Source organism: Ursus americanus, chromosome 18, assembly GCF_024610735.1.
Source record: "Ursus americanus isolate L20-20 chromosome 18, mUrsAme1.1.p, whole genome shotgun sequence".
Lineage (NCBI taxonomy): Eukaryota > Metazoa > Chordata > Mammalia > Carnivora > Ursidae > Ursus > Ursus americanus.
This window is the reverse complement of record NC_142144.1, coordinates 17,205,467-17,224,333: the sequence shown is the minus strand read 5'-3', so window position 1 is coordinate 17,224,333 and position 18,867 is coordinate 17,205,467. Positions and strand designations below refer to the sequence as shown.

Genomic DNA, 18,867 nt, shown 5'->3' with positions numbered 1-18,867 from the left:
CAATCTAAAGAGTGTTAAGAGCTAATTACATTTTAAAAAAATAACCGTTAATTAAGTGCAAACCACTATGTACTCATAATCTTAGTTAATCATCATAGCAAAACTTATTTCTATTTAGAAATAAAGAAATGGGCCCATGAAGAGGTTAAACAAGATAATCAGGGTGGATTTTCATCCAGTCTCAGGTCCCAGGTTGGGCTTTATCCTCTTGAACACATGGCCTTGCTGTTGAAGCACCTGGGTGTCAGTTGCTTATCTAAATAGTGTGGTTATGACAATTAAGGGGTTATGCATGGGAGGTGCTTAGCCTCAGCCAGTAGCTAAGTGCTCAAAGACGGTAGTTTTGTTCTTGTTTCTGTTTGTTGTGTTATCATTGTACAGGGTCACAAACCTGAGTGGGATTTCCAGTTGGGGCCCATGCTACCTCACCCCCGCCCGGCTCCGACGCGGCACCACGTGGTCACCTGCATGAGCAGGTATTCTGCCTGGCTTGGACCTACATAAGGGGTCATGGGTGCTCAGCAGCCATAGGCCTGACCGCCTCCCACCTGGTCGCACTGTGAGCGCCCCTGAGTTTGGGCTTGGGTTTGGGTTTCCTGGGGGCTTCGCTCTGCGGTGGCAGCAGGTGCAGAACACGCTTCCCTATTTACCTTTGCTGCGGCCCCCAGCGGAGCAGGGAAAAGACTCCTCGCTGGGGGGCTGGGTCCATCGCATGAACATATGTCTAGGCCACGGTGGGTTCCTGGGAGCAACTTGGAGCCCGAGGCACTGCCTTTCCAGGCCAGTCCAGGCTCTGCGCCTGCCTCCGAGGAGAGCTTTGTTCTTTTCCTGGCCACTCCTCACATGGGCAAGCTGCGCTTCCCGGAGACCCTTCTGCCAGTAGCCAAGGCTCCGCTGGGGCCCACTCCTGGACTTGAAGGGTCCGCGAAGCGGTAATCTGCAGTCAGACACGCGAGTTCTGATTTGGCCCCTCGACTCGCTGAGGGAACTTGGGCACGCTGCCTTTGCCTCAGTTTCCCAGTCTGCACAATGGGGACACAAAGCTGATGGCAGCGTTTCTAAGGCCCAAGGTTCCCAGCTAGGAGTCCGCCCCTACTCGGCCGCGGGGCCCTGAACGCTCCCGCCCGCGCGACTACAAGCCCCAGCATGCCTCGGGGGCGGGGCGCAGTGACGGACAGACGGCTCTGCGAATTAGCGCCCGCCAAGGGGCGCGCGGCGGCGCGTGCGCAGAAGACGGCGGGCGGGTGGGCTGGCGGCGGTGGACGCGTCGGAGCCGCGGGCGGTCAGGTAAGGGGCGGGAAGGAGGGTCCGGGACGAGGGACCACGGCCGGAGTGTCGGGCCGTGACTCAGTGGCGGGGCTGGGGGATGTGCGGGCGTACAGCGGCCGGCCCACGCCGGACTGGCAGGGTCTGGGGACCGGATCTGAGGGGTAGGACCGGGGTGGGGGTGGGGCCGCGAGGGGCAGGCTTGGGAGGGATTCGATGGGGCAGAGGAGCTCAGAGGAGATGCAGCTCCTCAGGGAGGGGAGAGAGGGGCTCCCACAAAATCCGCGGTGCAAGCATCTCGGGAGGCCTGAGGTAATGTAGGGGCCCTGAGGACAGAGGGGTGCAGCATCTGGGCGGTGGTAGGGCGTCCGAAGGCCCTGGAGGCATCTGTGGTGCAAAATTTCGGAAACAGGAAAGAATTGGGGGGCCCTGATGAGACTTGGGGTGCCGCATCTCAGGACGTTTGAGGGAATCTGGGGCCACTAGGCTTTCGAGGGGGCAAAACCTGAGATGAGAGAGCAGGGCCTGGGGATATTCTAATGGCTAAGGAGGAAGCATCTTCCAGATGGGATCTGGGGAAAATTGAGGTGGTGAGTTCTTGGAGGAGTCAGTGGGAGGCAGTGTCTTGTTAGCAAGAAGGGACCTGGCTCAGGTTTGAAGGCAATCCATGACATGGGGTGGATAAAAGGGAAAGGACCCAGGTTTGAGGATGGCACCGTGCCTGATGGAATGCAGGAGTTGGGGGCTCAGACTGAAGGAATGCAGAAGTCTGGGGTGTGTAATTGGGGTGTTATGCTGGGATGCAGGGCTGAAGGCTGCAGAGATTTGGAAACAGAGATAAAAGGAGCTATGCCAGGGATTTGGGGCATATGAGTGAAGAATTGGTGAGAGCTGCAACGTAGAGCCCGAAAGGCTGAATTCTCTATTGTAAAAACAGTTGGGAACACAATTTAGGGAGGGTTGAAGGGCCTGCATGTACTAACTGGGGTATAGAATAAGAGGACTCTGAATAGATTTATGGATTGGTGTCTTGGGCTGCTAAAGGAATTTTCCTGAAGTCTGCATGGGAAGCAAAGGAAGTACTAGAGTTCTAAGGACCTAGAAATAATGTATGCGCTGGATTTTTGTATGAAGTTTAGCAGAGTTTAGGGGTTCAGCAACAAAGTCAGAAGTCTTCAGAGATCAGGACTCCTGAAGGAGCCTGAGTTTACCTGTTAGGGGCAGAATCTCCCTCCCTCACTAACCAAAGATACTTATCACAAGGCAGCCGTGGAACTGCCACTAATCCTAAACACTGGGCCTGCTGAAAAGTAGTAGGCTTGGGAGAAGAGAGCAGTTAAAAGAGGCATAAAGCAGGAAACTATTCAGGGTCATCTGCCTAAGTATCCTTTTGCCTGTCCTTCCAAGCTGTGATAGCAGATAGCATGTGCGACCTTCAGGGGATGAATAGAACAAGATCTCAGGCCTTGTTTTCTTTATCAGTTATAGAAGTAGATTGAATTAATCCTATATAAGGTCCATTACAGCTGGACAGCTCAAGAAGCAATGACTTTGTGAGTGAAGTGTTTGGGTGGGGAGAGACAAGAAAAGGGGAACATTGAGTATTTAGTTAGTCCTGTGCCCAGTTCTAAAGAGATGATTCCTAATTGGGGAGGTGTTGTCCCCCAGGGGACATTTGGCAATGTAGGGAGACATTTTTGGCTGTCACTGTTGGGGTATAGGGGACTACTGGCCTCTAGTAGATAGACACCAAGGATACTGTTAAGCATTCTACAGTGCACTGGACAGCCCCCCCACAGCAAAGAATTATCTGGCCCGAACTGTCAATAGTGCTAAAGCTGAGGAACTCTACTCTGGAGTCAGATATCCTGGTTTTAAATCCTGCCTCTCTCTCTTCTTGGCTTTGTGATCTTGAATGAGTTACTTAACCTCCCTGTTCTTGGCTCTTCATCTATAAAATGTTGTTAATAACAGGACTACATCATAGATTATTATGAAGATTCAGTGAAGTAAATCAGAGTGCTTAGTGTCTGGTGCATAGTTAGCACTCACATTTTATAATTTTTATTTTTAGATCTACTTTCTTACTCAGTTTTCATCACAGCACTACTAGGCAGGCTCTACTATACCCAGTTTTACATATAAGGAAACCAGGTCTTAGGAAGTGACTTGTTTAGGGTTACATAGCTAGGAAAGCCAGAGCTAGACTCATATTCGGATCTCTGTAACCCTGTATATTCCCTCTTTCTTTGTTTTTTTCCTTGCTGGGGTCTGCTTAGTCTTATCTAAGCCCATTCCCCTCTACTGAAAGCATTGGCCAGTGAGTATTGCTGATTATCAAATTGAACTCTAAAGGGGACAAAACTATTTCATTTGTAGGGAGTAGCCCTGGACTTTGTTCTTGATTTGCTCTTAGACCAGGACCAGTGGGTAGATAGGGGAGGAGCTTGAGGTTAGGCAGGATGAGGTGCAAGAGACTAAAGGGCAGGTGTAGAGGCCATTGGCTTGAAAAAACACTTCATAGCAGGGACTGAAGCTGAAGGCAATCATACTCTGGAAGATAACTCCTGCTTCTAAATGATCTCTTGGGCTTCTTTCCCCTGGGACACAGAAGCATTTGCTCTGTCCGTTTCCCCTGGGACAGAGAAGCATTTGCTCTGTCCGATCCAGGACTAGCTACAGCATTGCCGAAGCCAGTTCAGAAACATAGTAGGACTGCATCAGAAGGCAGGAGATTTAGCTGGGATATCCATACACGCCACTATGGGAAATATGTAATGGCAGTTGAAACACCCTGGGAGTCAGAGGCTTGATGTCCAGAATCCCTCCTCTGCTGCTAATTATACTACGTGACCTTGGACAGACACTTCTTATCAGCCTCAATCTATTAAAAATAAGAATAACAATCATTTATTGTTTATTTTGTGCATTAACTCTGTTAATCCTGCCAATGATCCTGCCAACAATGTAGACATGATTCCATTTTACAGATGAGAAAACTAATAGGTTAAATGCTTTACTCAAGGCTAGATAGCAAGGGTAAAAGTGGGCATGTGAGCCCAGTTATGTCTGACTCCTAGGTAATATTATACTAGTTCTATTAAAAAGGCGTTTCCAACACTTAAAGCCCATACACCTATGTCTGGAGAGTTTGGTAGTCAAGTGCACAAAGCCCTTTAAGTAGATCACTGTTCCTGCACACTGATGTGCTGCCTTTGTGACACTCCTAGCTTTTTCCTTTTGATACAACAAACAATTTAAAAATCATTCCTAGGTGCCTTTACCAACCTCTCAGCCAAAACTGCCTAGAGCTCATAGTAGCCTCCTCAGCTACGGAATGGTAACACATTTTTTTGAGTCAGTTTGGTTTTATGGTTGGGAGTTGACATACCTGGATTTGAACCTCAGTTCTACTACCTACCAGCTTTGAGACCTTAGGTTGCTTTTCCCTGAACCTTGGTTTCCTTGTTTATAAAGAGGAATAACACATATTTCACATAGTTATTATGACAATATGAGATAATGTAATAAAAGGTGCCTGACATTCAATAAATGGTAGTTTTATGAGACCTAGCAATTATAAGATGGAGGCATTGTTAGAAGGGAACTGAGGGTTGCTTTGCCAAATTTCAGTGACCCTAAGCAGCCCCCACCGGTCTCTCCCAAATTCCTGTTCCCTCTTGTACCTTTCCCAGGATCTGCTTCCTGATCCTTTCATCAAAAGCTCATGATTAAGTGAACATGTGTTTATGTAGATAAAAGAACTGGAAGAAATGTGGATGGGTGGAGATGAATTGGAGGTCCTCTGAGTGAGAAGGGACTGTTGGTTTTTCCCTTGTCCTAGATTCTTTGAGTCACATTGGCAGCATTGATATTACCCAGATGTTTGTGGAAGATGCAAGGGAACCTTTCCAGCTCCTGCAGTTTTAGAAGAAGAAGAACGGACAAGTGTCTTTCCAACAAACTCTATTACTGATTTAACCTGTCCTTGACATATTGTAGCTCAGGTTTCCTTTTCCACAAACAGTTGCTTCTGGGTTTTGTTTGTCTCAGACTGGCATAGCTCTGTGGGTTATGGCTGTGTTTCCCTATAAGCTCCTACTGGTTGAGTTTTTCTTAGCTTAAATGCCCTGAGTAAAACTAAACTCCAAACCCCCTTCGGCACACAGGACTAGGTGAGTGTCAAGTGGGGGCCTCAGGGACTTTGTTAAAATCACTCCTGCTAGCCACTCCCAGAGTGACCATTGGGAGCACGGAGATGGTTATACACTTGATTAGCATTCCATTCAAATGGAAGAGGAGTAAATACAGTTTAGAAAGGGAATGTGATAAGCCTTGCAAAACCCCAGTCAAACCCAAGGAGTATGACTGTGGTAGGATGGACCTCCATGTTTTCTAGTTTTTAGGTAAAGAGCTCTGGTCATGTTGCTTTTGTTCAGAATTATATCCCTAGTGTTTTTATGGGGCTGGACTTGCAATATGTGGTCAGTAAAGATTCATTTAATTAATTGCTTAAAGTTCTTCAGTTCTGCTGATGGCCTAAGCCCTCAAGAGACTGACAGAGGTGTGACCTTTGGTCATCACTAATCTTTGGATTCTGAGATCAGGTAAAACTCTCTAGTGAAGGCTCAGAATTTTTATTTTTGAAGTTTACGTGTCTGATATCTTGGGTACAGTATGCCTTTTAAAAAGTGCCTATTTCTTCTCTTTGGCTGGGTCGTGGCTCCCGCTGCACTATTATATACCGCACAGTTATTGTATGCCTCCCTTGGTGCTGTACTAAATGTGTTATACACATGATCCTGTTTAATCGTTACAGTAACCTTGGGAGGAAGATACTATTTTAAAGCCCTTCTTAGATAAACTGAGAACTAGAGAGGTTAGTTAACTTGTCCAAGTCTCCACAGTAAGCAGTAGAGCCAGGATTGAAATCCAAAAAGCCTGATTTTCTTCATCTGTTTAATGCTGGTCACCCCCAGTGACCCTTCTTTTAGTCCTAGTTCTGCCATGTGATGAATGAGTTCTTGATCTCTCTCTCCTGGTCTCCATTTACTCATCTATTTTACTCTGAGATCACTACTAATTCTATCATTCCATATTTAGTCCCTGCTAGAAGGAACTTATTTTCTGAGCAAGAGAGGTGAATTCATTTGCCCATCAGTTTCTAGCATGGATACCTAGTGTCCTCAATCAAATTCTTTCAAAGCCAGCCAGTCCTTTTATTAATCTTTATGTGCTTTTCTCTGCCATGACAAGAAAGATTCTTCATCCCTTTGAAAATGTAGTTTGTAAACTGAAGCTTTGTTAATACTAGTACTAGTTGTTATTGTTAATACTGTTGCTGATTGCTACTAAAAGTATTATAAATAACAGTTTTCATTTCACACCTGCTGTTTTCCAGACTAGGCACTTGATATGCATTATCCCTAGTTTTTTACTTTTTATAAAGTTCAAGAAGACAGGTTTCCTGAGGTTAAATAACTTGCCTACTGTCCTACAACTTATAAATGGCAGTGCTGATTTAATCCCAGTTCTTCCTGACTTCAGGGTTCATGGGTTTGTGTTTGTTTTCTGTTTTTTGGGTTTTGTTTTTTTTTTTTTTTTCTTTCCTGCTCTCCTGGTTATTTAAATCATAGACTGGGGAAAGCATGGTGGTGCCAGAAGCAGCTAGATCAGGTTAGGGTATGACTATAGAATTTTCCTGAGCCTTAGGGCTGCTGAAGCAAACACAGTTTAAAGGGTAGATTCTTATCTGGAGCTGAAGAGCTGGGCTAGTATTAGTAGGGGATGTGTGGCACGGCATTAATCATGAGATCAGAGCAGTGAGATGAGGGGTCAAGAATTGACAATACAAAGTGCAACAGCAAACATGGGTAAGGGATCATGAAGGCAGACAAGACTGTTATAACATGTAGGGGGTTCATTTCTGACTGGTTTTAGATTTTATAGCTGACAGAGAATGCGTGGCTAACGTAGAGACTTGGTAGGACAATTCTTGTCACCCCTCTAGTCCAAACTGAGTTTGAATTGACTTTCCATCTGAACCATTGTCAGTGTTAACAGCAATGGCTAGATATATGTTTCTTGAAGAGAGGGAATGTATCTGCCTGTCATATGGCTCTGCATCAGGCTAGGATCCTGCTGAAGGCAGTGTTTGCTGGTTGTAGACGTGGGAGACATAGTTCAGGCTTTTGCCAGGTCTGAGTCTATATACCTGATGCTTCCGTGATGAGAACTGTTTCGCTGGCAGAGCACACCAGCTTTAGAGTAGGAATCCTTGACGTTCTCTTCTGCCTTAGGGAGCCTGGTGAAGCTGCAGATAGCTGAGATAATTTGGGATATGGATGTGGGCATAGTAAATTCATTTTTTAAAGTGGGTAGCTTAGACAAGGAGGCAAGAAGCTTTTTAATTGAAGGAGGTGGTATGATATTCCAGAAAGCTGGGGAAAGAATTTGCTAGTATTTTTACAAGTTGGCAGACTTGTTTAATTAGCTGATCTGCAGTGCCAGCTTTGGGAAGAACAGATGTCCCTTGAATTATAAGGTAGCACGCTCTGGATCTAAACACCAAATGTTGCCCTCAGTCTGTTGTGCCAGATGATGGAAGAAGGAGCTGAAGCTATTGGTTTAGAACTAAAGTTTGCATGGATTTCGAATTGAGGTTTCTATCAGTATTTCTATACTACTGAGCCCAGACCTATGGATTTAAGAATTCAGTAGTAAGTTTCGCCTATTCACATGAGACCTTATAGGTTCATGATATGTGATAGTGTGTTATTTTGTTGAGACATGGATTTGAGTCCTAATGGATTGCAAGGCTGGTGTGTGGAGTGGGTCACCCAGCTAACAAATCAGTGTAGCCACCTGACTCCACTGGAGCTAAATCCCTTAACAATAGTATTAGTCTTTCTTATTTGTGGAGAAAATTATATTCTGCAAGGAAGCATCTCCCAAAGTACAGTCTAGGGAACACTTGTGAACCAGTGTTACGTGACAGTGGGGAAAAACCCTAAAACTTGAAGTAATTCTGGGTTAAACAAAGTTAAAGGTATTTGTACTGCAGGGTTTCAGCATGTTTGAGCTTTGTGACCTTTAGCCGGTTTTTCTGAGCCTTAGTTTCCTCATCATAAAATAATAAAAATAGTACCTACTTTATAGGGTCATTATGAGGATTAAATGAGATTAAGTATGTGAAGCATCTAGCGTGGCCTCTAGCACATAGAAGATACTAGATGGATACTGTTTCCCTTCTGGTAGAAGAGAAGTGGGATTTCAGAGAGGTGGGATTGACTTTGGATAAATGATGTGTGTCCGCTATTAAATATTTGTCAGGTCACCATGCAAAGCTAAATATAGGGAAATTCCATATGTATCTCTGCATAGACTCTCCTTCTTCTGTTTGCATGGAGAAGGAGTTGATGACACTTGCAAAGCTTTTCTTACCTTGCTGCATTATCCTTAAACCACACTAACTTGCCCTCCTCTTCTCCTTGATGGCTGACCATCTGCATTATCAGGAGACTGCAGAAATACAGCTGTAAAATTTGCATTTAAGAAGGGCTGCAATTTATCCCTTTGCCTCACCTTGCTAGGTCTGTTCATTCTAATTTGGGGTATAAATTGACAATGACATAAGTCTGCAGAGCACTGAGATCTCTGTTCTATTTCTTGAGCATATGTGGATCAAGGTGGGTGGGAGTATTTATGGCTCGTACTTGGTGAAGTAGGGGGTGTTCCAGGCCAAAAATAAACTGTCTTGATAAGGCAGTACTGTTTTTTAAAATCATTGGGCTTGAGTCTCTGGCTTTCTTAGCTGTACCACTTCCCCCACTTTAATCTACTCATCTTGGTGATTGTACTTCTTAATATTGCTCAAATGCATCTTTCCATCTCCACCACCTGCTCTTTAGTTCAGGCTCCCCATTACCTCCCCTAGCCAATTTTGCAATAATTTTCCAAACTAGTTTCTCAGCCTTTTCACCTACTCTATTCAGGCTTTGATCATATCACTTCCATGCTTCAAAACGTATGTTGCTTCACTAGGCCCATCAAGATGAAATCGGAAGGTCTCATTTTGGCTCTGAAGACTTCTTATAATCATTCTCATAATCAAACCAGTTACTCTAATCTCCCTAGATTCTTCCACAATTTTAACCTAAGAATGAGAGAAACGAGAACTAAAATGTTTCTAGAACTTTTTTTGGTGTGAAGCCAAAACTTAGAAATTTTTACACTACCTGTATTGTCTCATTTAATCCTTGCATTGACCTTGTGAAGGCAGTATTATTTCGTTTTACAGATGGAAACCTATAGAAACCTCTATATTCTCTGTTCTCTTTCTAATACACTGAAGCTCTTGCTCTTTCCCTTGCTTTCTAACCTTTGTTAAGACTGTCCTTGTCTGGTACTCCCTTTCCCCCATCTCCACATATCCAGGACCCTAACCGATGCCATTCTGTTTCCCTTCAAATTAACAGTGAATGCCTCTTAGCCTCCATCAAATTGAGTTTGTATCTTACTTATGATACTGTGTTCTGCCTTAGCTGTTATTTACCTGCATGTCTTGTCTCCTTTACTAAAGTTTGAGCATCTGAAGGGCAGGATTCTGATAACTTACTTAGTACAGTAAAGTACGTGGTACCTAGTCTTAGTTGGATGGATTGGTGAGTAGGTGGGACGATAGATGAATGAAAAATCCATTATTTCCTGACCTGATGTTTTATGGATCACCTAAGCTAATTGTCATAATTTTCTTTTTCCCTGTATGCTTCCTAGGACCCCAAGCATGACACCATAAACTCTCTATAACATAATCAAAGAGGCTCTGTGCTTTTGTTCACATAGTTTTCTTTGCTTAAAATGCCTTTATCCCTTAAGGCCATGTTTCTTTCCAGACGTATCTCAGAAGTGTCAGTGCTTCTGGGGAGCCCTCCCCAGTTCCTCTAGGAACTGTTCCTCTATCTACTGTGCTCCTGCAGAACTTTGTGTATAATCCTTTCCTGTATATAAATATAAATGGAGTCGTAGACGTCACTAATTGCTAACATTTATCAAGCATACTGCTTGCCATGGGCTGTACTAGGTGCATGATATTCACCATGCTGTTTAATCCTTCCAAAAACCAGATGAAGTAGATATTACTTCAGTTTTATAGATGGGTGCTGGGAAACTGAGCTTTGGGAAGTTTAGGTTACTTCCTTCAGGTCACACAACTAAGTGTCAGAGACTCCAGACTCTGATTTCTTCCCCACTGTGCAGCGCTTTGTCTGCTTTAGTTCTTGTGTATCACCATCACCTAACAGAGTAGACGTCGATAAATATTTGTTAAATAAGTCAGCAGCTGAACGAGGGATGGTAGCTATTCTCTAAGAGTTTCTTGAGTGAATTAGCTCATCCAGGCAGTAGAATAATGGCTTCTTCTTCTCATTTGCAGGATTTGACCCTTTGGAGCATGAATAGCAAGCTGTTCAGTTCTGGGCTGTGTTAGCGGGCCCCTCAAGGGAAGCACAATGGCTACTGCAGCCGCAGCAGCTTCTCACCTGAACCTGGACGCCCTCCGGGAAGTGCTGGAATGCCCCATCTGCATGGAGTCCTTCACAGAGGAGCAGCTGCGGCCCAAGCTCCTGCACTGTGGCCATACCATCTGCCGCCAGTGCCTGGAGAAGCTCCTGGCCAGCAGCATCAATGGTGTCCGCTGTCCCTTTTGCAGCAAGATTACTCGCATCACCAGCCTCACCCAGCTGACGGACAACCTGACGGTGCTGAAGATCATTGACACAGCCGGGCTCAGTGAGGCTGTGGGGCTGCTCATGTGCCGCTCCTGTGGGCGCCGGCTGCCCAGGCAGTTCTGCCGGAGCTGCGGTGTGGTGTTGTGTGAGCCCTGCCGGGAGGCGGACCACCAGCCCCCTGGCCACTGCACACTTCCTGTCAAAGAGGCGGCTGAGGAGCGGCGTCAGGACTTTGGCGAGAAGCTGGCCCGTCTGCGGGAGCTTATGGGGGAGCTGCAGCGCCGGAAGGTGGCCTTGGAAGGGGTCTCCAAGGACCTTCAAGCAAGGTATAAAGCAGTTCTCCAGGAGTACGGGCGTGAGGAACGCAGGGTCCAGGAAGAGCTGGCTCGCTCTCGGAAGTTCTTCACAGGCTCTTTGGCTGAGGTTGAGAAGTGCAACAGTCAAGTGCTCGAGGAGCAGAGTTACCTGCTGAACATCGCAGAGGTGCAGGCCGTGTCTCGCTGTGACTACTTCCTGGCCAAGATCAAGCAGGCGGACGTAGTGCTCCTGGAGGAGACGGCTGATGAGGAGGAGCCAGAGCTCACGGCCAGCCTGCCCCGGGAGCTCACCCTGCAGGACGTGGAGCTTCTTAAGGTTGGCCATGTCGGCCCCCTCCAAATCGGGCAGACTGTTAAGAAGCCCCGGACAGTCAACATGGAAGATTCCTGGGCCATGGAGGCTGCAGCCTCCGCTGCCTCCACCTCCGTTACATTTAGAGAGATGGACATGAGCCCCGAGGAAGTGGCCGCCAGCCCTCGGGCCTCACCTGCTAAGCAGCGGGGTTCCGAGACCACCGCCAATATCCAGCAGTGCCTCTTTCTCAAGAAGATGGGGGCCAAAGGCAACACTCCAGGCATGTTCAACCTTCCAGTCAGTCTCTATGTGACCAGTCAAGGCGAGGTTCTGGTTGCTGACCGAGGCAACTACCGTATACAAGTGTTTACTCGGAAAGGCTTTTTGAAGGAGATCCGCCGCAGCCCTAGTGGCATTGATAGCTTTGTGCTGAGCTTCCTCGGGGCTGATCTGCCAAATCTCACTCCGCTGTCAGTGGCCATGAACTGCCATGGGCTCATTGGTGTGACTGACAGCTACGACAACTCCCTCAAGGTATATACCTTGGATGGTCACTGCGTGGCCTGTCACAGGAGCCAGCTGAGCAAACCCTGGGGCATCACAGCCCTCCCTTCTGGCCAGTTTGTGGTAACTGATGTGGAAGGTGGAAAGCTCTGGTGCTTCACTGTTGACCGAGGAGCAGGGGTGGTCAAATACAGCTGCCTCTGCAGTGCCGTGCGGCCCAAGTTTGTCACCTGTGATGCTGAGGGCACCGTCTACTTCACCCAGGGCTTGGGCCTCAATCTGGAGAATCGGCAGAATGAGCACCACCTGGAGGGCGGCTTTTCCATTGGCTCCGTGGGCCCCGATGGGCAGCTAGGTCGCCAGATCAGCCACTTCTTCTCAGAGAATGAGGATTTCCGCTGCATTGCTGGCATGTGTGTGGATGCTCGTGGCGATCTCATTGTGGCCGATAGTAGTCGAAAAGAAATTCTCCACTTTCCTAAGGGTGGGGGCTATAGTGTCCTTATTCGAGAGGGGCTCACGTGTCCAGTGGGCATCGCCCTCACTCCTAAAGGGCAGCTGTTGGTCTTGGACTGTTGGGATCACTGCATCAAGATTTACAGCTACCACCTGAGAAGATACTCTACCCCTTAGGGGATAAGAGATAACCATTTCTTCCTCCCAGCCACCTTCCTTCCCCTTATTCTGGTTATTGGTGGTATTGTAGAGTGCACTTGGCCTGTGTCTTTTTGCCAACTGGCTAGTCCTAGAATTTTAGAAGCTGTCTTTTAGGGGGGGGGGGTTTGGTTTTGTTTTGTTTTGCATTGCATTATTTCCCTCCTGAATTTAGAGCTTTAACCAGATGCATTGCCCCAAACAGGACATCTGATATGGGGTTAGCTGAAGTTTGATTAGAACTTAGGCACTTCTGAGGCTTCAGAAGCCTTTTGCCCCCTGTATTTGAAATTTGCCCTTGTACTGACCCCTCGTTGATTTCCCTCTTTTGGCTTTGATAACACTGGTCCCGTATTTCCCTCTTATTGTCATGCGCGTCATATGTGACACTTTCTCTTAATTCTGCTGCATTTAGTGTGCATGCTCCAGTGGGATCTGCTCCACCTTTCATTTCAGACATCATCTCCTTGTGGCGTGATGTCTCAGGTCTCTTCACCTTTCATTCATTTATCTCCCCACCAAGGGTTATATACCGTCCTTTTGGGAAGCAGTACCTCTTGGTTCTGGGGGTTTTGTGCCATCTTGGATTGGTCTTTACTTACGGATGTGACAGAGAATGAATTGACCCTAGTTGGTTGGTGTTGAAGACTTTGGCCTGGAAACTGCTTGCCTTTTACAGGCGCATATAGATTGGAATTATTTCAAAGCACAGAAAGATGGGAATAAACAAACACAAATGCTAATATAGTCATAAACATTCTTGAGTGGTCTCTAGAGCTCATTATTTTTCATATTACCTCTCTCCGTGGGTCTGTGCTAAGAGTTGACTGCAGAATTGTACAACACAGGCCAGGGTCAACAAAGTAGGGAGGTGGACACATCTCATTTTCATTAGACAAAACTGTTGGGTCTTTATTCTGTATTTTCCTCAAGTGACTGCACAATATTTGGTTTTGAGATTTATTTCCATTCCTCCATCAAGAATTAAATAATTGATAACTGTTTCTTCATTGCCGGTGTTCATGTCTTTTAATTAAATATGGGATTTGGGAGATGAGAAGGATAAGTTGTATCATGCTGTTTTGCTTCCATTTCTGACACTGCATTCTTTGAGAGCATTAAGCATCTACCCCGGTCAAAATTCAGCCTAAGGCACCATTACGTAAAGAAATATAAATCTTACTCCCACACACACATGTACAGAATCAGCCCCCCACAGTCTACAGAGTCACCAACACTCTGTTAGGAAGTGAGCCTCTACCATTTGCTTTATCCTTGTAGAGTTCAAAAAAGAAGAAGTCTTGTCCCTTTAAAAAGACCAGAAGTGGATGAGGGAATTTGTGACAAGGACCCTCAGGCTTTATTTTTACGAAGCAACATAGTTTGCTCTTTAGGTGCAGGGCTGATGGCAAGCCAAAGAGCTATCACCTTGCTTTTTAAAGACACACAAATTGCTAAGCTGGTCTACTCAAACTTGTTTTGTTTGTTTGGTGATGGCATTTTTTTTTTTTTTTTTTTTTTTTTTTGGCTTCTGTTGTAATAGGTGGCAAAGAATAGGAAAGGAAAGAATTGGTATGATGTCTAACTGGTTTGTCTTGCACTTTTCACCTGGAGATAGCCCCATGTTCTGATCATGGAATTGCATCCAATTTCCAAAGATTGTATAATTGAGAGGAAATTGATCCAATTAAAAGTTTATCAGAAATAACTCCACTAGTTATTAGAGCCACTTTATCTGTGATAGCACCTGGCATGAGCGGATCTGTCTTTGCTGTCAGTGGGGGGGCTTGCTAAGGTAATGGCATTGGTCGAGGCTTTTGGCACAGTTTGCAGCGCAGAGATGTATATTTTGGGCTGGCCTGACGTAAACGGGCCAGAAGCCCTCCAGCTGCCGATGCTTTAGGCAGGCGGTGCATCGCCCACCACTGGTATTCGGCATCCAGGGCTACCCATTGTTGAGCCACACTCATGCCTTGGTCCTCAAGTACAGCAGCCATCTGCTGGCCCAAAAGGGACATAAGTATAGTCGGAACGTTTTTATTTCTTCGATGTGAATATTTTAGGCTGTGCTTAGTGCAATCAATTTTCAATTATCTACTATGTTGCCTCTATTACATTCATAGGACAGCCCCAGGAAACTAGTTACCTCAATTAGAGCAGTTTTTGTGTGTTGTGTGTGTGTGTGTGTGTGTGTGTGTGTGTGTGTGTTTAAGCAGTGGTGCCCTGATTCGAATAAAGTCTCAAGTGCAAGTATATTATGTAAAGTAGATCAAAGAGCAGCTGCTCTGGTGGAAGCAGGTTTGTGGGCCTGCAGAATGGGCTTTATTTATCCCCTCACCTAACCTGCGCACCCTTGCAAAACTCCTGTGACCCTACAGAACACTTTCTGAAAACCATTAAACTATAGCACTGCTTGTCTTCCGTGAGGCCCTGGGCCAGGCATTTCACCTTTCCCCTTTTGGGAAATGATGAAAATGATCTTCTGAAGTGAGGGTGTAAGATGTGAGATAGGAGATGTGAAAATACTCGGCATACCCAGTAAATGGTAGCTGGAACTATCTTCTTTCCTTGAGTTATTCGAATGAGTGGTGTGTGAGGTTATCCAAGCCCTCCAAATGATACTTTCCCTCTTTCCTATATTACAGGTTCCTATTTGCCAACCAGAACTTTTCTCTGGGATTTCCTCCCCCTGAATCACCTGTTCCTTTTTATTATCACTCTCCCTATGTCACATTTCTGTTATTGTATAAATTGCTGTGAGCACTTCCCATGGTACCAAACATAGAATATATATATCCTCAGGTGTTTAGTTGGCTGTTATTTACTTTACTTGCTAATGATGATAGGCCTCCAGTAACCTTAGTTTTCTCAACACAGCCCCCTCACATTAGATAAAAAGGTATTCTTAGGTAAGCCCTTTAATAAGGTATATGAGAAACTGAAGGCAAACAAATGGCTTACAGGTTGGCTAAGTCCCGCCTTCCCTTTATCATTCTGAGTATATATATGGTTTTAGAGAAATGAGTCATTCAGTACTTGTTGAGTACCTACTGTGGGCCAGGCACTATGCCAAGTGTCCAGAAAAGAAAAAAGTAATGTAACGATAAATGATGTTGATGTGCCTACTTTTTCAGAAATTATTTCCGTTTTTCCTGTCTAAGATATTTGAAATCTAGTATTGCATTGTCCAGGACTTCCTCAAAGGCCAGGGACAGGCACTACCTGAACGATTATAAGGGTCAATCCCAATGTACACTCCAGCCTGAGATAGTCCACAGAGGGATACTCCATTACTCCAGTCAGTAGGATAAACTTGGCTGGAGTCCTACAGTGTTCCTGTGGGTAAGGCAAGTAATGCTTAAGTAGCTGTACTTTTAATCTAGTACTAATTAATGGCCTCTTAAAAGTGAAGTGTTACCCAGCTCTGTAGGAGGGAAGTGGAAGGCAGAGCCTCGTCTGAAACTCAGGGCTCTGTCTTGCACCTGACTAGGCTGTTGATTTGTACTCAGGATGTACAGCCCCTCAAGGGATCGCAAAACAAATTACAGCAGCTGCCTGGATGAATTTTACAAGCAGGGCAGTGGTGAGGTAGAAAGCTGTTAAGCAAAATACACACTTACACTCCAGACCTATGGCTGTATCTTGTCAATATCATTAATATTCATGCTACCCTGGCTATGTCTGAAGTTAGCGAGGCAGCTCTGGGACTGGCACTGTATTCTAGTGGGGAAATCACTGGATTTGGTCTAGGTCTCAATCACAGCTCTGCCTCTGAGCTACCGATACGGCCTCAGGTGATCAGTATACCTCTGCCTCAATTTCCCTGTCTGGAAAGAGGTTAGATTAGATCATCAGTAAAATCCTTTCAGTGCTATGATTTTTTTATTAGTTTTTAACCAACTAGAATTGTTGAGTTTTGCCTCTGTTTTTGCATAATTCTTGATAAAATTGTATTGTGTTTAAATTAGAGTGGTAGAAAGAACCTGCACTTTGTAATAATCTGCTCCACTTTGGTCCAATTGCTTACTATACCCCAGCTGTAACCCTACTGTAAGGTCACTCACTAGCTGTTGTCACTCTGTTGAACTATAGTTTCCTCATCTGGCAGAAGGCAAGGACAGTGCATGTTTTAAAGAGCTCTTTTGAGAATTAAATACTATAAATGGGATAGCATATGTAAAAGTACCTAATTCAGAAAATGTGAGGGGCTCAGGGGGCGCCTGGGTGGCACAGCGGTTAAGCGTCTGCCTTTGGCTCAGGGCGTGATCCCGGCGTTATGGGATCGAGCTCCACACATCAGGCTCCTCCACTAGGAGCCTGCTTCTTCCTCTCCCACTCCCCCTGCTTGTGTTCCCTCTCTCGCTGGCTGTCTCTATCTCTGTCGAATAAATAAATAAAATCTTTAAAAAAAAAAATGTGAGGGGCTCAGAAGATGTGACTTCCATTGTAGGAGGCAAAGACTCCCCCTCATGGTGCACTGATGTAAAATTTTCAAGTTCATGTGGGGGAGATTTCAGACCTGTGTTGGTGATACAGTGGCACTGCTCAGCTTCTTAATTAAAAGCCTATTGGAAGGAGAGTAGGATTGATGGAGGGGCAGAAGCAAAACTCACAGTATTGTATCCCAGAAGAAAAGCTGCACTAAAGCCTAAAGGCTTGTTATTTGATTAAAGTACTCAGGATGTCAGCTTGATACTTTTTGAAAGGTTAAATGGAGTCAAGATTATATATATATAAAATATATAAGTATATTTATATATATATAATTATATACATGTATATATATATGTATATGTATATACATATGTATGTGTATTTATTTTAAAACAGAAATATATGTGTTTAGCTGTTCCTATAGATGGCTGGCATAAAAGGATTTTTTCCTCCAGGTCAATATTCATTAAGTCAAATAATTACAAAAATTAACATAAGGCATTAGAGTACAATTGCTGGCTGCATACTGGGCTCTCCCAGAAACAGGCTGGTTGTCACATGCACTGAACCTGTGGCCCTCCATCCCTAGCCGCCCATTAGGCCTTGGGTCATGGAAGCAGCACCCTGAAAGCTCGGCACAGCCATAGAGCCAAACCTAGGCCCTCAGCAGAGCTCATGTCTAGGATAGACTACCCCCTCCATCCTCAGTCCTTTGCCAGATGCAGTGGTGCTGGAGAAGATCACCTCCTTTCCCAGGCCCTTCGGCTATCTTAGGAGTCCCCTGGGATCAACCAAGTGAATAGTAAACAGTTTATATACTTTATAGGTGGTATCACCACCATAATATGTGATGGAGTTTGCTGGAAGGCTGCTACTTTTCAGCCCTTAACTGGGATGTTCCTGATAATGGGACAGGACTCAGGAGTCAGCACAAGTGGCCACACTTCGTGCAGTCTTCTTTGCACTGGGTGCCCTGGGCAACAGTCAGCCCCATCTCCACATCTCTGTAGACTCTTGGACCATTGCCAATGATGTGCTCATCTGGTCCAGCCAATGGCAGCAACAACTCCCTATCCGTGGTTGCCTCTTTAGGGTAAAGATCTCTGCGAATCTCTTGTGTCACAGATAACCCAAAACATAAATCAAGATTGCGAATGTCTTTACACATACTAAATCCATAATAAAAGGCCTAAGACACTCCTTATCACCTTCAGAGTTCCAGACATTATTGATCGTGACCAAAGCACTCATTTCACTTCTCAAAATATACAATGTTGGGCTTTAAATACAAGGCATTTAGTAGAATTTTCATTTCCCTTACCACCTTCAGACTGCATCCTTCGTAGAGTACCATAATGGCTTACTTACACAAGTTCAAGTTCAATTAAATGAAACATAGCACATTTTAGTAGTCAAACATCCAGGGAGAAATGTAATAAAGATTCTGACTTCCACTTGGTGCTTGAATTCTGACAGCTTTCAAGCCCCACTACTCCCCCCTTCCCCATCCACCCCTCATTTGACAAACCTAGGTGCTACCTTTGGTGCCAGAGGGAAGTTCGGACCACGGCAACCCACCTCAACCCTACTCCACACCCCTACCCATTATATACAAGCCAACCCAGTCTCCTCTCCTTGTTTTCTCAAGCCACTTTGGACTTGCTTGGGA

The 18,867-nt window shown here is 45.3% G+C and overlaps 2 protein-coding genes across 3 annotated transcripts in view; one reads left to right on the top strand and one right to left on the bottom strand.

Annotated features, from left to right (window-relative positions):
• ASTN2 (astrotactin 2) overlaps positions 1-18,867 on the bottom strand; it is an 845,639-nt gene that overhangs the window by 196,986 nt on the left and 629,786 nt on the right. The gene's annotated exons all lie outside the window — the stretch shown is intronic.
• On the top strand, positions 1,228-13,774 carry TRIM32 (tripartite motif containing 32). The gene is made up of 2 exons (XM_045791076.2): positions 1,228-1,287; positions 10,700-13,774. The coding sequence occupies exon 2, from the start codon at positions 10,776-10,778 to the stop codon at positions 12,741-12,743; it is 1,968 nt and encodes a 655-aa protein (XP_045647032.1). The 5' UTR covers positions 1,228-1,287; positions 10,700-10,775; the 3' UTR covers positions 12,744-13,774.

Bases quoted from the DNA above. Each gene is read 5' to 3' on its own strand.
- TRIM32 (XM_045791076.2), top strand. From the start codon at position 10,776: ATGGCTACTGCAGCCGCAGCAGCTTCTCACCTGAACCTGGACGCCCTC.